Genomic DNA, 22999 nt, shown 5'->3' on the forward strand with positions numbered 1-22999 from the left:
GTAACTTGATTTTAAAAAAATATTGAAAACCCTCTTTTGCTCCTAACTTAAAAGAACTTCTAGGAATAAAACAAAAGGCATTGCACCCATGACTCATAAGATGGGCTCGTCATCGTAATGAACTTGATTACTTCAGCCAAATCCGTCGCTACATTTTCTAACACTATCACCCCCTAAGGTTTATAGTAAATACAGAGCGATCCCTTGTGTTTTTAAATTATACAGCCACACCCCTTGAGGTTTGGTTAGTTGTTACAGACAGCCCCACTCCGTTATATCATTCCCGTTAATTGGTACGGTGTTGGTAATTCATGACTTAAAATGACTAATATACCCCTAATTGCTCAATTTTTTCCTTTTCCTAATTTTGCCCTTGAAATAGAGTTAATGGGACCCATCACCATCCCCCCTTCTTCTTCTTCTTTTTCTCTGCAACCCCACTGGCCCCACCACCTGCTGCAACCCAACCCACCCCCCTACCCACTACAACCTAACACCACCACCACCACCACACCCCATCCTCCCCTCCCGGCTTGAATTTGCTTGAACAAAAAAGATGAAATTAAACCCTGGGTTATGCATAAGTGCTAGAGCTCAACTCTTAAAGAACAAACACACAGAGAGGTTTCACTATTCACTCTCTTTAAACGCTTAGGAATCAGAATCGTCAATCTTTAAACTCTTGTAGCTCCCACTTCTCTTCATCAATGCTTGAGATCTTGTGAGTCAGAGTATGATCTGGTGAAGGTTTTGGTCGAATCTAGAAAATTCTGTAAACAAAGACTCTTAGGTTTAGGAGATTGCTTAACTAACACCATTTTCTGTGTTCGATAATGTGCAGTTCGTCATTGCAACTCCATTCACATCCTTTTCATCTGGATACTTGCCAAGGCTACCAACTCTGTTGTTTAAACATAAAACCCACAATATTAATATTGAATTAGTTAAAGCCACACCTTTTCTAGGTTTCTCTTGAAAATTAGGGTTAGGGATCAAGGGAAAACATACCTAATTCCATGTCCTGGTCCGCAAGTAACCTCATTAATGGTGGTATTGATTGGGCCTTGACCGATTGAGATGCAATCATCCCTTGTTCAAATGATGCCTTTGGATATTGTGACAGAATTGGATTTACTGATGTGGTTGCCGTCTGTGTTTGGGCTAGTTTTTGGGGCGGTGATAGTGAGCTTGCGTGCCCTAAAGTTATGACAAAAGTTAATCATAAAGTGGAAAGCTTTCTATTAAGTGAATGGATACGCTGAACCGAACCCTCCCATTGTTTACATGATTGAACTTTTGTTTTGCAAAAATCAATAATTTTCTCTGAACCCCCACCCTCCCCCTTCCTGGCCGAGATGCCTCTATCGGAATTTGAAGATGAAGGTTGAAGAAGAATGTTGAATAAGAAGGGTTTTTGTTTAAGAAGTAAAATGAAAGTCGATAGTTCCTCCCTTGCAGATCGCTGGAGAGGACAGTGGTTTCTCGTCGGAGAGGACAGTGGTTTCTAGAGAAGAAAGAGGGTTTTGTACATAAGGGTAAAAGGGTAAAGTTGGAATTTCCCATTGGATATTAACAGGATATTAGAAAAGGGCAAAATTGGTATTTAAAATGTATTATTTAACACCGACCACTCAGGGGGTGTGGCTGTATAATTTAAAAACACAGGGAGTCGTTCTATATTTAATACAAACCTCAAGGGGTGGCAATGTAATTTATCTTTTTCTAAATTACATATATAGAAGATAATTTTCTCTGAACCCCCACCCTCCCCCTTCCTGGCCGAGATGCCTCTATCGGAATTTGAAGATGAAGGTTGAAGAAGAATGTTGAATAAGAAGGGTTTTGTTTAAGAAGTAAAATGAAAGTCAATAGTTCCTCCCTTGCAGATCTGGAGAGGACAGTGGTTTCTCGTCGGAGAGGACAGTGGTTTCTAGAGAAGAAAGAGGGTTTTGTACATAAGGGTAAAAGGGTAAAGTTGGAATTTCCCATTGGATATTAACAGGATATTAGAAAAGGGCAAAATTGGTATTTAAAATGTATTATTTAACACCGACCACTCAGGGGGTGTGGCTGTATAATTTAAAAACACAGGGAGTCGTTCTATATTTAATACAAACCTCAAGGGGTGGCAATGTAATTTATCTTTTTTTAAATTACATATATAGAAGTGTCATTCAGATAATCCCATAAATAAATCAGAAGGCATTGCACCTACCACTCGTAAGATGAGCTCATTATATTAATTAACTTGATTAGTCCAGCCATAACCCTCATCATGTTCACGATTAACTTCTCCAAATTCTTAAAATTCATCCTATCCAATCTTCTTTCCGTGGAATCTCTGTGTATTTTGGGACTAGAATAGTATATATAACAAATTCAAAGAATCTCAACCTAAATATTGCTTTTCGATGGCATCTTTTCTTTTCTTTCGTAGTTTGGTTTTGGGAGTTGGGAATCCTGGAGTCCTTTTCAATTAATGTTTCATATATTTTAACCATTTCAATTGGAATCATACTCATGGCATCTTTAATTATGGGTACATTTAGACAGTTAATTAAGACTTGATTAAGTTCCCCATGCTTCCTAATGAGGTAACAAATAGTGTTTGGATTGGGATCGGATTGACCGTATGTGTTGAGAGAGGGGCGTGAACAGTACATGGCAAGCTCAAATAATGGCTACGTTTGATTGTAAGGAAAATTTAAGGGATGGGAAGTGAAAGTTTTCAAACTTAATAAAGAAACTTTTGTAATCACTATCCATGTGATTGTTTGAACTACTTAAATGTCTTATCACTTTTAGTAATGATATATTTTACATGAAATTTTTATTTACATTCTAAATCAAACGGAATTGAACGCAAAGTTAAGTGAAATTTAATAACGACCAAATATGAAATGATTTGAAGTTAGTGATATAATCGGGATAATTGCTGTGCCGCACTGGCTGACGATTTGCATTGGTTTTGAGGAGCTCAACCTCTTTCTAACATACCGTCTTAATTTTCTGTTTTTCTCTTTTATCTTTTAGTGGATTTCTTGGTGATCCGAAACTTCAAACCCCTAGCTAGTTTATTTTGAGAGAAGATATTCAAAATCTTAAAAACATATCCTACTGGTCAAAACATTCAGTGTTGATGACCTAGATTGAGTGAGTGAGAGAGACAGAGAGTTTTATCAATGCAGATTGTCTACGGCCCAACTGCTCGTAGCAGCCTGTGCGGTGTAGATTGGGCTGTGCATGCAATGATTGTCTTACCCCCTGCCCAGTGTCTTGTCCGAACAAGGATAAGGCGGTCATTGCGCGCACGACCCTGTCATGTCTCACACAAGATGCTACGGGCAGCTGGGCCATAGGAGATCTGGATCCGAGTTTTATCCATCTTGAGAGAAGATATTCAAAAAATGAAAAACTTATCCTACGTACTGGTCAAAATTGTGAGCTGATAATATGATATTATCACTTGTTCCTATCCCCTCCAATAATGAATTGTGAATGGAGGACAGAACCGAGGAGGTTTCCCTGTTGTGCTTCTTCTATATAAACCAGCTTCATGAGGCTTAAGTTTCCATATAAACATGAAAGCAATGGTGATGGATAATAAGGTTTTTGTTGTTGTTGCTCTTTCTTTTGCTCTGCTTCTGGGTTTAGCCCAGAGCTTCGATTACCTTGAAAAGGATCTGGAGACTGATGACAGTCTCTGGAACTTGTACGAGAGGTGGAGGAGTCATCACACGGTTTCTCGAGACATCTCAGAGAAGCAACAGCGTTTCAATGTGTTCAAAGAGAATATCAAATACATTCATGAATTCAACAAGAAGGATCACCCCTACAAGTTGAAGCTAAACAACTTCGCAGACATGACCAACCATGAGTTCCGAAGCACCTACGCAGGCTCCAAATTGAGCCACCACAGCATGCTGCGAGGGCGTTCTCGTGCGGCCGGTGGCTTCATGTACGAAAACTTCGAAAACGTCCCTTCTACCATTGACTGGAGGGCCAAAGGTGCCGTTAACCCTGTCAAGAACCAAGGCCAATGTGGTAAGCATTTGATTTCAAAGATACCCTGCCAATTACAGGTTTAATTAATTGATCGAGATTACAATTACTGGGTCTGATTGTCTTGTGGGTTTTGTTTACTTTGCTTGATTGATCGATCAGATTGATGAGATTTCTAAATTTAATTTTAATTCTGTTACAGGTAGTTGCTGGGCTTTTTCTACTGTGGTTGGGGTTGAGGGCATAAACCAAATCAAAACCAAGAAGCTCGTCTCCCTATCTGAGCAGGAGCTGGTCGATTGCAGCAAGGGCGAGAATGAAGGCTGTAATGGAGGACTCATGGATTACGCATACGAATTCGTTAAGTCGAATGGAGGTCTCACCACAGAGGAGAACTATCCCTACACAGCCAAAGATGGGATTTGTGATGCATCAAAGGTAGATTCTCTAAAAATCTAAATTCCACCCCTGGGGGATTGCAGATGAACATTTAAGAATGCCAAATTCTCAAATTTCTTCTTTATTTTGCAGAAGAATGGTCCTGTGGTGACAATTGATGGACATCAAGATGTGCCTGCCAACAACGAGGCTGCCCTGATGAAAGCTGTCGCAAACCAACCTGTAACAGTTTCCATTGAAGCAAGCGGCAAGGCATTCCAGTTCTATTCAGAAGGGGTATTCACTGGACCTTGCGGAACAGAGCTAGATCATGGAGTGGCGATTGTTGGGTATGGAACAACTGTTGATGGAACTAAGTACTGGATCGTAAGGAACTCATGGGGAGCCAAGTGGGGAGAGAAAGGTTACATTAGAATGCAGCGTGGCATCCCAGCTAAAGAGGGACTTTGTGGCATAGCCATGGAAGCTGTTTATCCCATCAAACACTCTTCTGCACATGTTCCAGAACCGGAATCACCTCTCAAGGACGAACTCTGAGGAGTCAGGACTCAGGACTGAGCATATCATTTACGTGGTCCCACTCCGTTCTTCAATCACTGCAGCAGAGATCTGTCATTTGATCCACAAAGACAAATCGACTATATAATCTGTTTATTGCTTTATGTTTTTAGTTCTAGAGAGCAAGTAGTATGCTTATTAGGTTGTAACAGTATTTGCTTAGTTACCTAAAAAAAAATTGGAATCCCTGGGATTTCTGAGAAAATTAAATAAAAGTTTTTAATTGGATCAAGATTTAATTAGTTGCTGGCATGAATGAGTATCATCATTTTAAGCCGCTCCAACATTTAGGTTGAAAGTGATCATCTTTTTTTCGCTAGGGCAAGATGATTTTTTGATCAATCCAGCCTCCAATAGGGTCTTAGCAGGTCAAGGGCTGATAATATCCTGGTCACCCATAGAGGACGGTTCACCCACCATCCTAGGGTTCACAAACCTCTCTTAGGGTTTTGGTATATTCCAAAATACCCTCCCAATACCCTTTCCCGCACTCTCCAACTCTCAGTGAATGAGATCCCATTCCTTGTGGTCCTTTAATGTAATGTTAAAAATAATTTGAAATCAACTTGTCATTATTAAAAGTTGCACGTCTTTCTTTCTTTTTATAATAAAGTTACACATCTTTCAAGTGCACTTGAGAAATGACAGGATTTTCCCTTATTAGAAAATTTTTTTTCCATATTATATATAATAAAAATGGCAATAAAGTAAAGTTGCAATCTCATTACAAAAAAACTTTTAACTTGGTTACAAGTTGTAACTTATTTTTTCGCTCTTTCTATTATTTACAATAATCATCTAATAATTTAAAAAATAAAAGGCTTTAAATAGGTCATGCATTAAATGTTTTATTAAATGACTCTCAACCTTTTGACAAACCCTTTTAATCATACATTAAATAACTTTTATGAATAAGACAAAGGTGAAAAAGCAAGACTTTAACTTGTTAGTTCACCTACTTGTGACAACAAGATGAACCCTAAGGAGAGGATTCTTTGAGTAGGCAAGGTACTCTTCATACTAACACCTTTTTTTTTAAGTCATTATTTCTTTGTTGCAACTTGCAAACATCCATTTGGGTGGAGTGGAATTTCCGCCTTTCAATAGGCAGTACACGATACTTTCCATGGGGGCAAGGTAGAATTGTGTCTAGGCATAGGAGCCACAGGATCAAGTAGTTTTTTTTATTTTTTTCAAATAGTATAATAATTCATTGTGAAAAAAAGAAAAGGTATTGGAGCCATGCGATTAAGTAGTTTTCTTTTTTTCAAATAGTATAATAATTCATTGTGAAAAGAAAAAGGTATTGTAGACCTTAGGCTCAGAGAGCCTTTTCCCATATGTATATATGTACTGTCTAAATTGCTCTCTCCCTCTCTTTCTTAACTCCACGCCATGAAATTTTCATTATCTTATCATTTACTCTGCTGCCTTGGTCGTATTTTTTAAAGTATCTTGAATGTTAAGGAATGGTTAGTATACCATAATTTCACTATTTGTCAATCGCTCTTTCTCAATGTTTTAGCTCCATCGTTTTGCAGAGACAGAAGGCAAACAAGAAATAATAACCACAAACTAGAACAGCTGAAAAACCATATTATGCCTTTGGCATTGATCTCTAGTGAAGGATCTCTATTCTTCATGAAAATAGAGTTTCGTTCTTTATAGTTAATGTTAAACTAATGGTTTATACGAATAGGATTTACCCCCAAAAAAAAAAAAAAATGGAGGTCAAGTGTTGGCTTTTTGAACACCATTGATAAGATAACCTTTTAAATTGGGCTAAACCTTTTTCATTACCCGCCCCCCAAAAAAAAAAAAATCCCATTAAACAGATGCGTAGGCAAAGAGATTCCTATGTGGACTAAAAAAATGAGAGAAACTTGTCAGAGTAGATAAAATTGTTGCTCTTTGTTGATTTTGAGGCCGGCTCAGGTAAAAACACTTTCGTAAGGGCCTGAGCCGCACTTGTTGGTTTTGGACTTCTGCCATCTATGATAATTGATCATGATAGAGAGAACCGTCCATGATTCCAAATGGACGTTTTTTTTTGGGGTAAAGAGTAGTTTAATGAGGATAAGCATGTGTACAAGCAGCGGAAACCGCCAATCAGAGTCGGCGAAGCCAAAGAGTGGAATCCGACCAATCAGTCCTATACACAATGGACAAGGCCTTCCTACTCAGGACATCCACAACAAAGTTCAGAGCTCGTGGAATACAAGTACATAAGACACTATGGAGAAAAGAGCATAAAGTTTCACATACTGTAGAACTGCTACTGTGTCTAGTGGTGATAGCTTGCTTGATCCTCTAAGAAACTCAATCACCTCTTTGTTCTACGCTTCAATCTGAAGATTGTCATAGCCGGCTGCCAACGCAAATAATAAGGCACTTCTTATAGCCAGCGTTTCCCCTTGCATAGGCAAAGCGAAATGATGTGGTAGCGAGCTTGCAAAAACTTGCCTTCAATGGACATGCCACCCCAGCAAAATCGCTCCGTGAAAAAGGGTAGGATAAATATTTGTCACATGGCAGGTTAAATAGAACTGAATAGATAATCTCAAGATTGAAAACTCAATTGAAAATTGAAATTTATAAAAAAACAAAAAGAAAAAAGAAAAGAAAGGAATGACTGATAATACAAATCAAATATACATTACATGGAAGATTGAATTTGAGTCTAAAATGTACACATGGCCATCCAGATAATTTCCTTATTATGAAATGGTTGGATTTTCAATATTACCCTTTAATTTGACATAACTTAATGTCAAAATGTATAGTTATGTGATTCAGACTTATACAAACAATCTAGTGAAAATTTCCCTTTTTCAGTCATATAAATCAAAATGTCAGGTTAATTGGTTTGGTTTGGTTTCGATTAAAGGTAAGAAAAGTAGAAATCAGAGCTGAACCATTTATTAAACAGTCCAATATCTCAAATCTAAATCACCTAATAAAAGTTCTAGCTACATGGTTTTTAAATGATTTCAGTTTAATTGTAATCAGTTTCGATTCATTGTCAATTTGAGTTACCAATTTTGGACTTAATTGGAAATAAACCTATTTTTATTGGGCTTGAATCAAGACATTTAAGCTCAAAATTTATTTTTTTTGACGCAAGTTTAAGCTCAAATTATGACTTAAGAAATAATATCAGATTAAATTAATGTATATGGTGTAAATTCACTACAAAACACTAGAAAACATATATAGAATACCAAGATTAATGGATTTTGTATGTATAATTGCTTCACTAATATATCGGTTTCAATTGATTTTAATTGATTCAAAACCAACAATTTATCGGTTCAAAATTAAACTGAATTATTTAATTAAACAATTTTATTTTTTAGACCAACATTGAAATCAATTCCGATTTAAACGGTTTGATTCGATTACGGGTTTTGAGGACTTCGACCTCTTTCTATTATTCTTCTTTTCTGTTTACCTTCACTGCCTTTGAGTGCAGTGCTTGGTGATCCAAAACTTGAAACCTTGGTTTATCTTGATTCTTGATATTAAGATATTCAAAAATATATCCTACTGGTCCTTAACATTGGTGAGCGAGAGAGAGTGAGATAAAGCAGAGATCTTGATGGCAAAAGCAAATCCGATGGTTCAAAACTGCGAGCTGCTCCAATAATTATTTGTTAATGGAGAAGGATCCAAGGAGGTTTCCCTCTTGTGCTCCTTCTATATAAACCAGCTTCTTCAGGCCTAAGTTCCCACATAAGCATGCAAGCAATGGAGATGGAGAAGAAGGTGTTTGTTGTTGTTGCTCTAACGTTTGCTCTTCTTCTGGGTTTAGCCCAGAGCTTCGATTTCCAAGAAAAGGATTTGGAGACGGAAGACAGTCTCTGGAACCTGTACGAGAGGTGGAGGAGTCATCACACGGTTTCTCGAGACCTCTCAGAGAAGCAAAAGCGTTTCAATGTCTTCAAAGAGAACGTCAAGTACATTCATGAATTCAACAAGGACCACCCCTACAAGTTGAAGCTCAACAAATTTGCAGACATGACCAACCAAGAGTTCAAGAGCACCTACGCAGGCTCCAAAGTGAAGCACCACACCATGATGCGAGGGCCTCGGTCCGGTGGCTTCATGTACGAGAAGTTCAAAGACGCCCCTTCTTCCATCGATTGGAGGACTAATGGTGCCGTCACCCCTGTCAAGAACCAAGGCCAATGTGGTAAGAATATTTTAAGATACCCAACAAGGCAACAACCTTAATTAATTGAGATCGATCAATCCATTAATGTGATATATTGCAGGAAGTTGCTGGGCTTTTTCAACTGTTGTTGCTATTGAGGGCATAAACCAAATCAAAACCCAGAACCTGGTTCCCCTGTCTGAGCAGCAGCTGGTCGATTGCGACAGAGGTGATCAGAACCAAGGTTGTAATGGAGGACTCATGGAATACGCATTCGAGTATATCAAGAACAACGGAGGGATCACTACAGAGGATATTTATCCCTACACAGCTCAAAGTGGGACTTGTGATGTATCCAAGGTAGATTCTTAGATTTTAGCTCTCTATGATAGATTCTTAGAAATTTATGAGACTTGTTAAAGAACTGTGAAATTTCAGGAAAATGCTCCTTTGGTGACAATTGATGGACATGAGAACGTACCTTCTAGCGATGAAAATGCTCTGATGCAAGCCGTCGCAAACCAACCCGTATCAGTTGCCATTGAAGCAAGCGGCAATGCATTCCAGTTCTATTCAGAGGTACGTAATTTATCTCCATCTAAAACAAAAAGAGAAAACAGAGTATCTGGAATTTTGTTTTCATTCTCAATTAAATAATGTGATATAGTTCCTACCAATCCAAAATTAGTATTTAATTAATGTGTAATATAAAAATTAAAAAGGTTCGAGACTGAAATAACCCTGCAAGTGCGATGATTGATGATGAACACAGGGGGTATTCACTGGACCTTGCGGAACAGAGCTAGATCATGGGGTGGCGATTGTTGGGTATGGAACAACTGTTGATGGGACTAAGTACTGGATTGTGAGGAACTCATGGGGAGCTGAATGGGGAGAGCAAGGTTACATTAGAATGCAGCGTGACGTCTCAGCCAAAGAGGGACTGTGTGGTATAGCCATAGAAGCTTCTTATCCCATCAAAAACTCTTCTGAACATGTTCTAAAGGACGAACTCTGAGAAGTGAGGATTGAGTGTATCATCTCTCTTCCTTCTGTGTTCTTGTCTCAGTTACACGTATGCCTCCGTCCTCCTAAGATTGCAAAGATCTGTCATTTGACCCTCAAAGACAAATAGACAAATCTGTTTATTGATTGATGTTTTTAGTTCTAGAGAGTAAGTAGCATGTGTTTCTTCTAGCAACTCTTGACTGTTAGTGTGCTTAGGTTGTTAATGGAATCCCTTGGATTTCTGAGAGAATGAAATAAAGGTTCTTGGTTGGATCAAGATTTAATCGTTTGGTTTTATAATAAGCGAGAAATGGTTAAGGGAAGCAATCAAAATTCCTTATATCAGGTATTAAAATCAACAACTATGAGACTCTGTGCAGTTCCATGACCAATAATTCGGAAGGCTTAGTCCCACATCCGTCCGTAGTGTGGGTCTGTTAGGCTTTTGACTTTGGGAAAGATCTGTCCACCCTTAAACTCGGGTTTTGGATGATATATCACTGTTTTTCTTTCTTAAATTGAACTCGATCGCATGAGGGCAAGATGATTCTTTAGGTTTCGTTTGGTTGCAAGGAAAATTAAAGGGAAGGGAAGTGAAATTTTCATAACTAAAAAAAAAACTTTTGTAATCATTATCCCATGTGATTATATCACTAACTCTAAATCATTCCATATTTGATTATAAAATAAAATTACATTTAAATTGTATCATTACTAAATATAATTATAAATTTATGTAGCTTATACAATCATATGAGATAATAATTATAAAAATTTCTTTTTTAGGTAAGAAAATTTCATTTTCCTTTCCTTTAATTCCCCTTGCAACCAAATGTAGCTTTAGATTCTCAGATCTTAACAAGCAAATCAAACGTCTGGAACTAACAAATGTGGGAATGGAGACTGTAAATCTAAGTCAAATCTTTCAAATGGAAAAAACAAACTCTCTCTCTCTCTTCTGTTCCGATTATATGTGCCCATGTGGATGATTTCGTTATCCGCACTACCATTGATGTGGTGAGCAAATTCCTCTCAAGACTTTAGAAAATACTATCCTAATATATATTAAATTCGTCATTTCTTTTCCAATTGACCAATCAGCCTCCAACAGGTCTCGGCAGGTCAGGGGCTAGTAATCTCCTGTTAAGTGGACAATATCCGTAAGGGACTAAAATAAAGGGTATTACAATAGGTCTTCTGTGTGCTCTGGTGCCTATTTTTAAGCCATTTTGTGGGATGAAATGGCCAATTGGAACTTGTGGACAGATAGACTATCCAGTATCCACCCCTTCGGTCCTTCCCCTGTATTTTCTACAGTTCAATATAGTAGACTAGGGGCTGTACATGGGCTGAGTTGGGTCTATGCCTGGGTAAGCCAAGCCCAGCCCCTTAAATTACAGCTCTGTCTCAGGCTCTGGCTAGAATGTGGGAAAAGCCCATAACAGTGAGCCTGAGCAAGACTCCTGTAACATCATTAACTCCCACATGCCCAGAAATTTTATGTGACATCAGGTTTTTCTGAATTCCAAGTTGCAACCATGAACCCACTTTTAAGCTCAGGCAAACCCATATGTTTGAGCTTTTCCAGGCTTCGTTTGGGTTGTGTTTTTTCAATCCAACTGTAATGCAGGGCCAGGCCAGGCTCAGGCTAGGACTGCCCAAGTCAAACCCTAATTTCGCCCATATCCTAACTTTTGAACATGATGCCAATTGATCAGGAATCATGATAGGTTCAAGAAGAAAGGCTCACAGTGTCGCAGTGGAAGCTAACTTTCTCAACCAATAATAAAGTTTTCAATTGCTTTTCCACAACCATGTGGTCCAAGGAGACATCAAGGCAATATTTGACACCCTTTGCCATGCTAAATTCTTAAGAAATAAGAACTACCATTCTCATTGAACCAAGAAATATTGCATGAGGATGACTACTTACTTATAAATGAAAACCATAATAAGGAGGTTGATAAGGGTAGTTTACAGATATATATGATAGGAGGATCATATCCCCTTCACAGAGATGGTTACGACCAGACCCAAATTCAAATTATGAGATCCATATATAAAAGGATTTGCTTGAATGCTAGGTTAATTTTGTCATATAAAGGCCTTCATTATGTTCAGAAGGTCCCTAGCCGACCACACTCTTTCCTGCATTTCTCCTCTCCACGGGAAAAATGGGGATTTCTATTGTCAACCAGTGATGTTGCTTTTTTAGCGGTGATTATTTTTGCCAGCCTCTTAAAGGGCCGGGTCACAACAACAATAGAGGTCTACAAAGTTCTAAGCCATTACAGATGGCTAGAGCTATTCCCGCTTTTCAAAACAGTGCATGAAATCTGTACAAACCATGGTTCGTGATCACGGCATTGGCTGGATCGTCCAAACTCAGGTAAATATGACACTTTTGTCCCTATTTTCTTATAAAAAAAAAATACCTTTTTTACATTTTTACTCGTCTATACAGCTGGATCGGATCGGTATCGGGATCGGTCTCGGCCGATACCGATCTGATCCGAACAATATCAGTCGCTCCGATCTGATACCTCAAACCATGGTACAGACCATGTTCCTTCATCAGCCATACTTCAATATGGAAAAAATACAACCAATCTCTAGCTGGTGGAAAGCTCCTCTTAATGTTGATCATTTTGACTAGAGAGAAAAGAAGAACTACCCACGGTTCACATACCTCTTTTACATATTCAAGGGTGAAATTTCATAAGCAGGTTATGTTCATTGGATATACTCCATACGCAAGGAGCAATTGATGTCCATCAGCATTGACATGCAAAGACATACAAAAAACTTCAAAGCCATTTAATTGGCCATGTTCGAGGCAGGGTACATACTCATACCCTTTTCTTTTCCTTCTTTTTCTGCAAAAATAGAAACCTTCTGAAGTTTTTCTGTCAAGGGAAAAGGTCGCATATGTCAATAGTGTCATGCGTCTTTTTACATTTTCTCTCCTCACTAACACACTCTACAGAATATGAACTGTGTTCTTATCCTCTCCCGCACTCCAATCTATCTCAGATGCCTTACACTTTTTTAGAACCTAGTGTAAACCGCAGTGGCAGGTCAGCTAGAAGGACATGGCATTGTTTGGACATAGAGATTCCATTACACGCCACCATCGTAGTGATCCCTTCCCCTTGTGATAGATAATATCAAACCTTCAACTTTTCAAAATGTGTGACACGTTGATCAACTTCCTCATGCAAAAACTCATTGATAATTACCATTAGTATACAACTTTCCCTCAATCACAACCTAGAAACAGAGTAGAAGCTACAGCTAAACACAATCTGGCAGAGTTCTACTAAAGATAGGTCAGGTTGTCACACATTTTGCCCCCTCAAACCATCCTACATTCTCTCATTTGGATCAGAGATTATTCTAATCCACGATGAACGATCTTACTCTGTCTATTATGACAACATTGAAAGGAATACACTAGGGTATAAATTTGTCTCATAGATAAAATTCAGGTATTTTTTATGCAAGCAGAGCAAAGAGACAATATCCTCTCGTCTGGAAAAGCAAAGAGGTAAGAGCGAGACTGACATGTTTTATTGCTTCAAAATTGATCCTAAACCAATACAAAACGGGGAAGAGGGGAAGAGGGGAGGGGAACAGGAGAAAAAGAACTTTTAATTTTGGAACCACATACGGAAACAGAATTAAATGTATCTCAACAACCTGTAGCATTAACATTTACTAATCCTTTTCAACAACCTGTTGATCCTCCAACATAATAGTATCACATTTGTTTATTCATGTCCTTGCTTCCCTCATTTTCTAGAGAAACTACCTCCACTTGATGTGTCAAGATTTTGAACTTTTGTAGTTAGACCCTCCAACATAATATCAGAGTCTAGACTCTAGATCCATTTGTTATCCTCCCTAAATTGTTTGTCCACATGTAAAACTATGCTGAAACCACATGTGAAGAGGAGTGTTGAGATTTGCGAGTTACAGAGTTATAGTATGACATCAGTTTGTTCAGGTTCTTGATGCCTTCAAATACTTGAGGAGTTACCTCCACTTAATGCCTTGAGGTTTTGGGTTAAACCCCCACATGGCCGTACCGCCATAGCTCGCCTACTTGGCACATCTATATCAGAGAATGAGAGGACATCATGTCATTTAGGAACCCCTCCTTCGTCCTATAGCCAACTTTTATTACATATTTTCTGTTACATTTTTAGAAACCTAAAACCATGTGGAGCTTACATGTCACTACAATTTGAGCCACACATGACCCACAATTTCGCAGAAACCGCTGGCAGCACCTAACCTGCACCCGCTCACCCTTTATTTCATTGTTTATTCTCAATCATAATCACATCCAAGCGGCACCACATACAAACTGTAGGATATTAATCATAAATTCAACTCCTATGGAAACATCACAAACCAGCACGAGTGAGAATAAACTTCAAAATCTCTATAACACTGTTTGGGTTTTGAAAGTGTGGAGAAAAAAAGTTAACCCCACTTTTCTTTTTTCATTTTAATAATCACCTCACTTACTTCATTCTCTTTAAATCCTCCCCAGCCAACAGGTCTTCTCCTTCTCATTGTCAAAAGGATCCAAATTCATTCCTTCGAGCATCAAAACTTAATTAGGACAAAAGGCAGTCCCTACCATCACTTTGAAGATTAGTTTATTCTTTGCTACCTTTTTGTTTCCTTTGTATTTCTTCCCCCCCCCCCCCCTTCTCCTCTCTAGAGAAAACCGGTAAACTAAAAAATACAACCTGCATGTCAGCTTCCTCCTTATTAAGGACTCCCTACAAATCCCTCTCAATACACTTATACCAAGTACATATTTCGAATGATTAAAAAAAATTCCAATATGACATGAAATCTGAATCCATGACATAACTGTGAAAGCTTAAGATCAAATACCATCCCTTCCCAGCCCCAGGGGGGGGGGGGGAAAGAGCAAAACCACAACAATCCCCTTGGACGCATCATACAAAAAAGATGACATCTAAAAGTGTCTTCCCACTGATATATTCCCCAACCATATTTGCAGTATGTACTGTGTACATGCTCCCCAACAAGGCAAATTCCCAATGAATAACTTCATTTAGTGAGCCTAATCCTGGCCTCAATGTTGCTTCCCTAGGGAGAACCTCTCAGCTCTTCATATCAAATCCCTCCACCCAGTCCCACAGAGCAATCCCTCTACACCAATCTTTCAGTGAAGAATCCCCCCAGGTACCTGTAAAGAACTAAGAAAAACAAAAAGAGAGATTCCCATCAACACCTCATTTTCCACATCCAACCTAGATTCTCATTCCTCACAATGTAATCAACTTCCCAGTCCTCTCTCCTTCTTCACTTTGCACCAAAGAAGCCCAACTTGGATGATGGGTCCTACATTGGGACAACCGTTACTTCCATGACTATATGCAATTGGTTGCAAAAATCCAACTAATTCTGAAATTTATCCAGACAGTGGATATGGAATTTATGTCTTTATATCAATGACTTGTTGTATGACATCCAAACAAGCATTATTTCAACACGCGGTTTCTAATACATCATGAATACCAAGACCATTCAAATAAGCAAGTTCCAAATACACAAATTATTGAATTTTGGTTTTCAACAGATACTTTGTCCGATGTAGCCCCATGGACTTGTGGTTGAAGTAGATGGATTCTACATCTCTCTCCTCCTTTATCTTCTATCTAAGTTGCCTTGTTACTTCCTGCATTTACAAACGCCACATTCAACCATTGAAAGTTCTTCATTCAATCAATTTTTCATCAATGACCACCAAATTACCTAACCATTCAATCATCATCATCATCATCTACATCAAAATTACCATCAGATCCCAGCACTATCCCTAACTGACAGCACTCTTCCTTTAAAACCCCTGTTTTCAATAGTTTTCACCACCACCATCCTAGCAACCCATCTAAATCCCATTAGTGAATTCTTTCTCAACAAACACCACGTTCCATTCAAAAATCAATCCCTTCAAGTTTCATAGCCATATTGCAATCCAACACCTAAATTTAATCTCTACTAAACCCTTCAATGCTTTTCAGGAGAACCGATTTCTCGATAATCATTTGATCGTCCCCCGCTAAACCATTTTCCCAGAACATTTTCTTGAAGTTAGAACCAATAATATTCATAGATCCCTAGTTACTTTGGCAGGGTTCCCAGTCCTACATCAAATATCTTCAGCATCTAGCAGACACCAGTTCCCAAAACTCAAAAGATTGCAAGATACAAAAATGGCTGGTGGCACTCAAATATCCATTCTCATTAACTGTGGGAATTAAAATTGGGAAAATCTTGTTGTAATCAAGGTTGGTGAAAAAAATCGTAACCTTATTTTTTGCCCTTTTAGCATAACACACTTTTTTTACATTGAGGGTAAATCCTGTCATTTCACATAAATACTGCATTAAATAACTTTCAACTTTTTAAAACCCTTTTTTACCCCTGCATTAAAAACTTTTGGAAATAAGACAAGGGCAATTAAAAGAAGGTTACAACTTCTAGGTTCACCACTTTGGTGACAACAAGTTGCACCCATTAAAATATTTTCTTAGCAGCATAGCTGCACAACAAAACATTTCTATAAGACATTAAAAAAAAAAAAAAAGAACACAACTGCATAAAGCACCATGGACATATAGCTCTTCTGATCGAAAATAGAATCTCTAGAATGACAACACAGCCCCCCCCACCCAAAAGTTTGCTAAAGCTTTACGCTTGCATGCCCTTAACTAGCACAATTTTGGACAAGAATCCAGTAAAGTTTAAAAATATTTTTTTATTTTTTATCTTTAATAAAAGAGCTGGTCTATGGTTGGTAGTTAAGTTGAAGACAGTTTTTTCAAACCAGGCCTGTGGTACAAAGCACAAAGATCCAAGATTTAATTTGTTCTTCAAACAATAGTTATCTGGCTAAACTATCATCTCGTCAAACAGACTACACTTTGTGACAACAGATGTGAGAAATACTCAAACTGAAATCAGCAAGACAACAAACTGGATGCATTTAACTCGTAATTTCCTACAAATAAACAGTCCAAATGAACCATAAGAATATAAACATAATACTGTACATAAAACACATGCCAATTAATATTCAGTTTCCTCTATTGCTGAAAGGTCACTGGATCCCATGAAATAGATGACCATCCTTGCGTAGCACCAAGGCATATAAAGCAATAAAAGCATATTATTCGAATCCGTGCATGACATAGACCAATTTCAACCAATAAATATTTCAAACATTGATGATAAACAAACCACAATTAAGAGAAGAGAACAAGGTACTTTCCACTGAGAATAAACCATCCACTTTGAAATGTTTACAGTGTTTTATGTGGAATCTGTTATTAAAATATTAAGATAACAGTAGCAGAGCATTACAAAAATATGAAGTTCACAGGCAGGGCCACTATTAATAATGAGAGACTTATGCCGGAGAATTGTTTTGCTTGCCTTGTCGCAGTAGCTCTTCTCTGACCCTCTTGACCTCCATTTCCCTTTCCATTCTCTCTTTCTGATGTAATAAGAAAGCAAATACAACTAATAAGAAAATGAGAGGATATGCTTGATGCTCAAATTTCTAAGAAAATGTCTTACTGTCTAGCATGAAATAGATACACTATGTGCTAGTTTGAAGAGCTACAAAGCCCACCCAATTCTATACTTTGAATTAAATCAAGCCATTCATACATGAACTTCCCAAAGGTAAACACTACTTCAATAAATCTTGAATAAGTGGTACCTTAAGAATCCCTTACCTAGTAAACTAAGTCTGCCCTAAACCAAACACAAACTGAACTTTTTCTAGAGATCCTTTTACAAATTGACAATCCTTCTCAAGCTATGAGATAAATACAAAATTAGAGTTTTATAAGTTGGCGGTTCCTTCCCACTCAAATGGCTTATCTTTTTTTTTTGATAAGTAAATGGCTTATCTTCATTTAAAAGCAACACTAAAGAACTTCATCAAGTCAAATACCTAATGATAAGTCCACATTAAAAATTAAAACCATTTTTTATACGTAATTAGAAATTAAATTTGCAGAAAAAGATCTTCAAATAATTAGTAGAGTTTTCAGCCAAAGGTTTATGTTATGTAACAAAAGCAGTATTAACTGGACAGCTTCTCCATTCTAAATTTCCTTGGATTCCCCAAATATCTTTGTTAATCAAAATACTCAGTCCCAATGTTCTCGAATTTAATTAACAGAGAAATGGCCAGATACCAAGAAACATCACTCCGCTCAAAATTTGCATAAATAACTCCCACAAATCATTGATAAAATTAAATAAAACCTGGCTCAAAATACTATATAAAAGTTTCAACAGTACAAGGCAGTCCGCTATAGATTCTATGGATTGTTCTACACCAAGTTGTGCCACATGGAGGTGTGATGTGACAATTCCAACTGTTGGATATCTAGGAAATGATATGAATCGACCAGGTGACAAAGTTTATTCAAATTCAATCATATACACTCCTATGTAATGGGATGCACCCTCTCGCTAGTCCAAGTGTTGGCATGTACCCTTTGAGTATCCTCGATTTTCCAATGTTTTTTTTTTGCCACTTAGCTAACCTCGTTTGGGGCTGAAACTTAACAGGTGAGCAGGGGAAGGGGTTTACCTGACCACAATCCTAATCCAAACTGCCACATGGCAAAACTATATTCCTGTCGATAAATTCCAGTGGACAGATCCTCCAGAAAAAAATACTACAATATCTAGCAACCAAAAAACTCCAAGGGAATACATAAGTCCATAGCGAGCCTCTCAATCCAATGGATTGATAAATAAGTCAGAGGACCCAATGACCCCATCATCTGCATTTCGACCACGAACCATTAAAAACAGTGTCACAAAACAGTTAGATTCTTAGAAATAACCGCATAACATTAAAACGAAACCGCCAAAAACTTCGAGAACATAATCAACCTTCGAATACGAAAGAATTGTATCGCTTATATTTGTCTATATTCAAACAATCTAGTGGATCTAGTTTGAAATTATATATATCACGACGAAGTACTGAACATCAAATTCTCCATACAAGAAATTACAAATCTAGCTTTAACTGAAAGAATGCAGAATTATTTGTGATCTAGGGTTTTCAATTCTTCTCTCCCCCATCCCAACCTTATGTCCTGCTCGACGATTCCTAAGATGGAGTTGAGCGATTCCAAATTCAATTTTTCATGCATTGATGGGGAAATCGTTTTTCTGTAGAAATGTTCGGAGATCAATCAGAGAGAGAGAGAGAGAGAGACTGGTGTACCTTCTCGTCCTGATGGAGAGCAATCCAAACGTGGACTTTGTCCATGGACTGCCAGAAAATAAAGGCACCAAATGACATGCCGAAGTATGTAGAGACTTTCACCATCTTTCTCGTCTTCTGCTCTTCCGCTCTTCCGCTCTTCCGCTCTTCCAATTTCCTTCTCGGAGACTCTATGAAGCGTATTTATTGCCTGTGACTGTTCGAAGTATTACGGAGGGACGAGGCGAAGACTGAAGAGCAACTTGAAATGAACGAAGGTCCATCATCTGCAATAAATCCTACTTACCATCACCGTTGATGTGGCCTGCAAAATATCAACGTCGAAGCTCTGGTGGAGCCCACTTTTGCAGCATTTTATCGTGTTTATGGGCTTTTTTCCTCAAATATTCTTTACATCGGCCCATTGCACTACACTTGAGAATCCAACTGTAAATACAAACTGGATCGTTATAAATATAACTGGACCCAATTTAAATTTGGACTTGTTAATGATAAATAAATTGGACGAATCAGACCAGTTTTAACTCGCCATAATATAGCTCTATTTTCTTACCAAAAAAAAATATAGCTCTATATTATAGTGATGAGATTGAAAAGTTACTTTGACTGCCAATGGGATTGCAAGCTTAGGCTTTTATGGTAAAAAAAAAATTGGATCAACCATTTTTTTTAAATTGTTAATATGTGTGATAATATAAAGGGCGCATTTTGTTGTAATCAAAGAGGTGAATATAAAATTTGTAATATTCTTTCGATCATCTATTGTTTTATTTCTAAAACTTTTTTAAATTGAGGTAAAAAAAGGTTTTCAAAATTATTTGATATCATTTTATCATTATCTTATATGTTTTTCGAATATACATGTGAGATGACAAGATTTCACCCCCATTTAAAGAAGAAGTGTGTTATATTAAAAGGACAAAAAAAAAGTAAAATTACAAATTTTTTCCACTAACTTTGGTTACAACAAGATATTTTCTAATATAGATAAGCCTATCATTTGTATTCAAGATTGAAGACCAAGTTAGCAAATTAAAAAAAATATGAAAATGATTTTCAAGATAACATTTTGGGGTTACAACGGAAGTATCAGGGTCAAGTTCAAAAAGCCAAATTAAAAACCCTTACAAAATATTATTAATTTACAAGTATAATGATTTTTTGATCTGCAAAAACCATATAACCCTCCTAGATCTGCACTCATTTTGTATCATATGGTGGATCAAGTGAGGCTAAAATTTGGTAGACACAATCCTAAGATCCTTTGCTCACATGTTAAGTTTCAATTGAAATGGAATTGTCATATGACAAATTAAGTACTAAAAAAAAAACCAAAAAAAATAAAATACAAAACGACAAAGTTACCAAGATAATGCATGGATAAAAATAGGGAAGGGACACATGACTGATCCATGTCATTTTCTATAGATAACCAATAGCCTAAGATACCAATACTTGATCCTTGGTTTCCAAGGCAGCACTGAGGAGTTTTGACCATTGGAGCAACCATAGGTATTTGTTTTCTCATGTTTTTTTTTTTTTTTGTGTACGAGTATTGATTTTCTCATGTAGCACAACTACACATGTAGACCAAGTAAGTAGAATAATAGGTTTTCTCAGGTAAGGGTGTCAGAAGCTAACCCACACTTGTAAACCTGATCAGAACAAATGAGACAAAAATCATGATGATGCAATGTTTTATTTATGTGTTAATCTCTCTCTTCAAATTCAAATTTTTTATTTTTTATTTTTTATTTTTTACTTTTTCTTTTCTTTTCTTTTCTTAACATCAAACATACCATGTTGACAGAATATAAACATGTCCATGCTTCACCTATTAAAGTCTAGTAACTAAATGATGTGATAACGGGAAGGGGCTTAAATTGGTGGAGACCAATTAGGTTCAATTGAAACCAACCAAGACCGACCAGTTAACACCCATATTCTAGGAACAATGGTGGCATGACTGGATTTGCCTCCAGCCCTCTACCACCCACACTTTTGAGTTCTGATCCTCCACTACTACATACGGTGTAGGAATATTATGGTGTAGAATCACATTTTTATTGTATATCAAAAAATTGCAAGATGAAAAATATTCCAAACTAGTGGTTTTCCATATAAACAATATAGGATCAAGTTTTCCTTCAATCATGTTCAATGGGGGTATCCATTGATCAAGGCCTTCGATCAGAGTCCATAGAGGATTGTACACAATAGAAAATATGTTTTTTTTTTGGGTCTATCCTAATCTAAGTTACAAAGGAAAGGCTAAGACAATAGGAAGTATGTTCGATCATTCATGGATAGGGGACAGATTTTTATGGCCATTGAAGGGGGGGGGGTGCAAAGATCCTTTACTGTGTGATGAAGGAAAACTTATCCCAACAATATTTATACCCAATTAAATTTGTACAAAAATATATACCTAATTAAGTATGTTAAAACAAGACTTGTTTTTCATGAAAGTAGTAAGAAGGAAATCTTGGGAGTTGTCTTCTTTAATTCTTCTCTTATCCTAAGTCATATAAAGAAAGGGGGTGTAATATAGCCACTCTTAAATCATAAAAAAGGGATTCTACCCAAAAAAAAAAAAAAAAAAAAGAATTTCATAAAAAAGGACAGTAATTAACTTATCATTGAAATATAGATGAGAATCCAAGGGGGACCACCTCCAGTCTTTAAGTGCCAAAGTGCTGTAATGGCCAAATGCCTAATGCTCACATGGGTTATGGCTGAGGTTTGGAGTTGGGACTTGGGACTCATTGATGATCTTAATAAGAGAGTAGTTGTTGTTCTTTCGCTTTCATTTCCCTTTTCTCTTTCTCTTTCTCTTTCTCTTGCTCTCTCCGACCTTACCTTGCCCATTTTCTTCCTTTTTCTTGTTGACTTGTATTTTGTTGTTGTAAACTTTTCTTCTTGAATAAATGAATCAAAGTGGGTCCCTTTGTCACAAACATCTGGTTAGTGACAAGTCAACTTCGGGTTCTCCATAAGATCCATCTGTTTGATTTCATTCTTCTTCTGAATAACCTATTAGTTTGTTGGTTTGTGATAATGAAAATAGTTAGATACTGTTTCCTTTGAATTTGTTTTTGTTTGGTTCCTTTCAATTTTCAAACAAGAAGTAATTAAGAGTGATTTCAGATTTTCTTTTTGGGGGTGGGGTAGGGTGGGGTCAGACTTAAAACCTCATAATTGAGATCCAGATCGATTCCAGTTGATTTTGATCCAAATCGAATCGAAACTTATCGAAGCTTATCACAATCTATCAGGATTAGATAAAGAATCAACTCAAATATGCCTTAACCTTAATTTTTAGATGAGGATTAATCGAGTCGAATTGGCCATTTTGGCCTCGGCCAATTCCGAAGGCAATGAATATTGTTCAATAGATAAAAGATAAGAGCAAGAAAGGACCAATTTCAAGCCTCGGGACCAGAATGTGGTAGGGTTAATGCGCCCCGCGTTTGATTCTTGAGACTTATGGGCTGTCTCACGAAGAACTTCGACCTGAACCTTCGCATCTACTCTGTCTTGGAGGATAAACCATGCCTTCGCTAGTGTCCCTCGCT

The 22999-nt window shown here is 37.4% G+C and overlaps 3 protein-coding genes across 4 annotated transcripts; 2 read left to right on the forward strand and 1 right to left on the reverse strand.

Annotated features, from left to right (window-relative positions):
- Positions 1 to 3559: 3559 nt before the first annotated feature.
- LOC122657123 (vignain-like) lies at positions 3560 to 4975 on the forward strand. 2 transcript variants are annotated; one of them, XM_043851902.1, is made up of 3 exons: positions 3560 to 4044; positions 4205 to 4455; positions 4549 to 4975. In XM_043851902.1, exons 1-3 carry the CDS (start codon positions 3582 to 3584, stop codon positions 4936 to 4938), a joined length of 1104 nt encoding a protein of 367 aa, XP_043707837.1. In that variant the 5' UTR covers positions 3560 to 3581; the 3' UTR covers positions 4939 to 4975. The 2 variants fall into 2 exon arrangements, with proteins under 2 accessions (XP_043707837.1, XP_043707836.1); XM_043851901.1 differs by having other exon boundaries at positions 3561 to 4044; positions 4205 to 4440; positions 4534 to 4975.
- Positions 4976 to 8673: 3698 nt separating this feature from the next.
- Positions 8674 to 10158, forward strand: LOC122657124 (vignain-like). The gene is made up of 4 exons (XM_043851904.1): positions 8674 to 9151; positions 9234 to 9472; positions 9551 to 9691; positions 9885 to 10158. The coding sequence occupies exons 1-4, from the start codon at positions 8698 to 8700 to the stop codon at positions 10128 to 10130; spliced, it is 1080 nt and encodes a 359-aa protein (XP_043707839.1). The 5' UTR covers positions 8674 to 8697; the 3' UTR covers positions 10131 to 10158.
- A 7254-nt stretch (positions 10159 to 17412) lies between these two features.
- Positions 17413 to 19571, reverse strand: LOC122656079. The gene is made up of 2 exons (XM_043850514.1): positions 19425 to 19571; positions 17413 to 17663 (listed from the first exon to the last, which is right to left on the reverse strand). The coding sequence occupies exons 1-2, from the start codon at positions 19527 to 19529 to the stop codon at positions 17577 to 17579; spliced, it is 192 nt and encodes a 63-aa protein (XP_043706449.1). The 5' UTR covers positions 19530 to 19571; the 3' UTR covers positions 17413 to 17576.
- Between the last annotated feature and the right edge of the window lie 3428 nt (positions 19572 to 22999).

This window comes from Telopea speciosissima, chromosome 3 (genome assembly GCF_018873765.1).
Source record: "Telopea speciosissima isolate NSW1024214 ecotype Mountain lineage chromosome 3, Tspe_v1, whole genome shotgun sequence".
Lineage (NCBI taxonomy): Eukaryota > Viridiplantae > Streptophyta > Magnoliopsida > Proteales > Proteaceae > Telopea > Telopea speciosissima.

What these genes read in the sequence shown, in the direction of transcription:
- LOC122657124 (XM_043851904.1), top strand. Translation starts at nt 8,698, where the DNA reads ATGCAAGCAATGGAGATGGAGAAGAAGGTGTTTGTTGTTGTTGCTCTA. An exon ending in GGACTTGTGATGTATCCAAG is followed by an intron (nt 9,473 to 9,550) that starts GTAGATTCTTAG and finishes GTGAAATTTCAG; the next exon opens with GAAAATGCTCCTTTGGTGAC. An exon ending in CATTCCAGTTCTATTCAGAG is followed by an intron (nt 9,692 to 9,884) that starts GTACGTAATTTA and finishes TGATGAACACAG; the next exon opens with GGGGTATTCACTGGACCTTG.
- LOC122656079 (XM_043850514.1), bottom strand. Translation starts at nt 19,529, where the DNA reads ATGGTGAAAGTCTCTACATACTTCGGCATGTCATTTGGTGCCTTTATT. An exon ending in CTCTCCATCAGGACGAGAAG is followed by an intron (nt 17,664 to 19,424) that starts GTACACCAGTCT and finishes TTATTACATCAG; the next exon opens with AAAGAGAGAATGGAAAGGGA.
- LOC122657123 (XM_043851902.1), top strand. Translation starts at nt 3,582, where the DNA reads ATGAAAGCAATGGTGATGGATAATAAGGTTTTTGTTGTTGTTGCTCTT. An exon ending in CAAGAACCAAGGCCAATGTG is followed by an intron (nt 4,045 to 4,204) that starts GTAAGCATTTGA and finishes ATTCTGTTACAG; the next exon opens with GTAGTTGCTGGGCTTTTTCT. An exon ending in CAAAGGTAGATTCTCTAAAA is followed by an intron (nt 4,456 to 4,548) that starts ATCTAAATTCCA and finishes AATGGTCCTGTG; the next exon opens with GTGACAATTGATGGACATCA.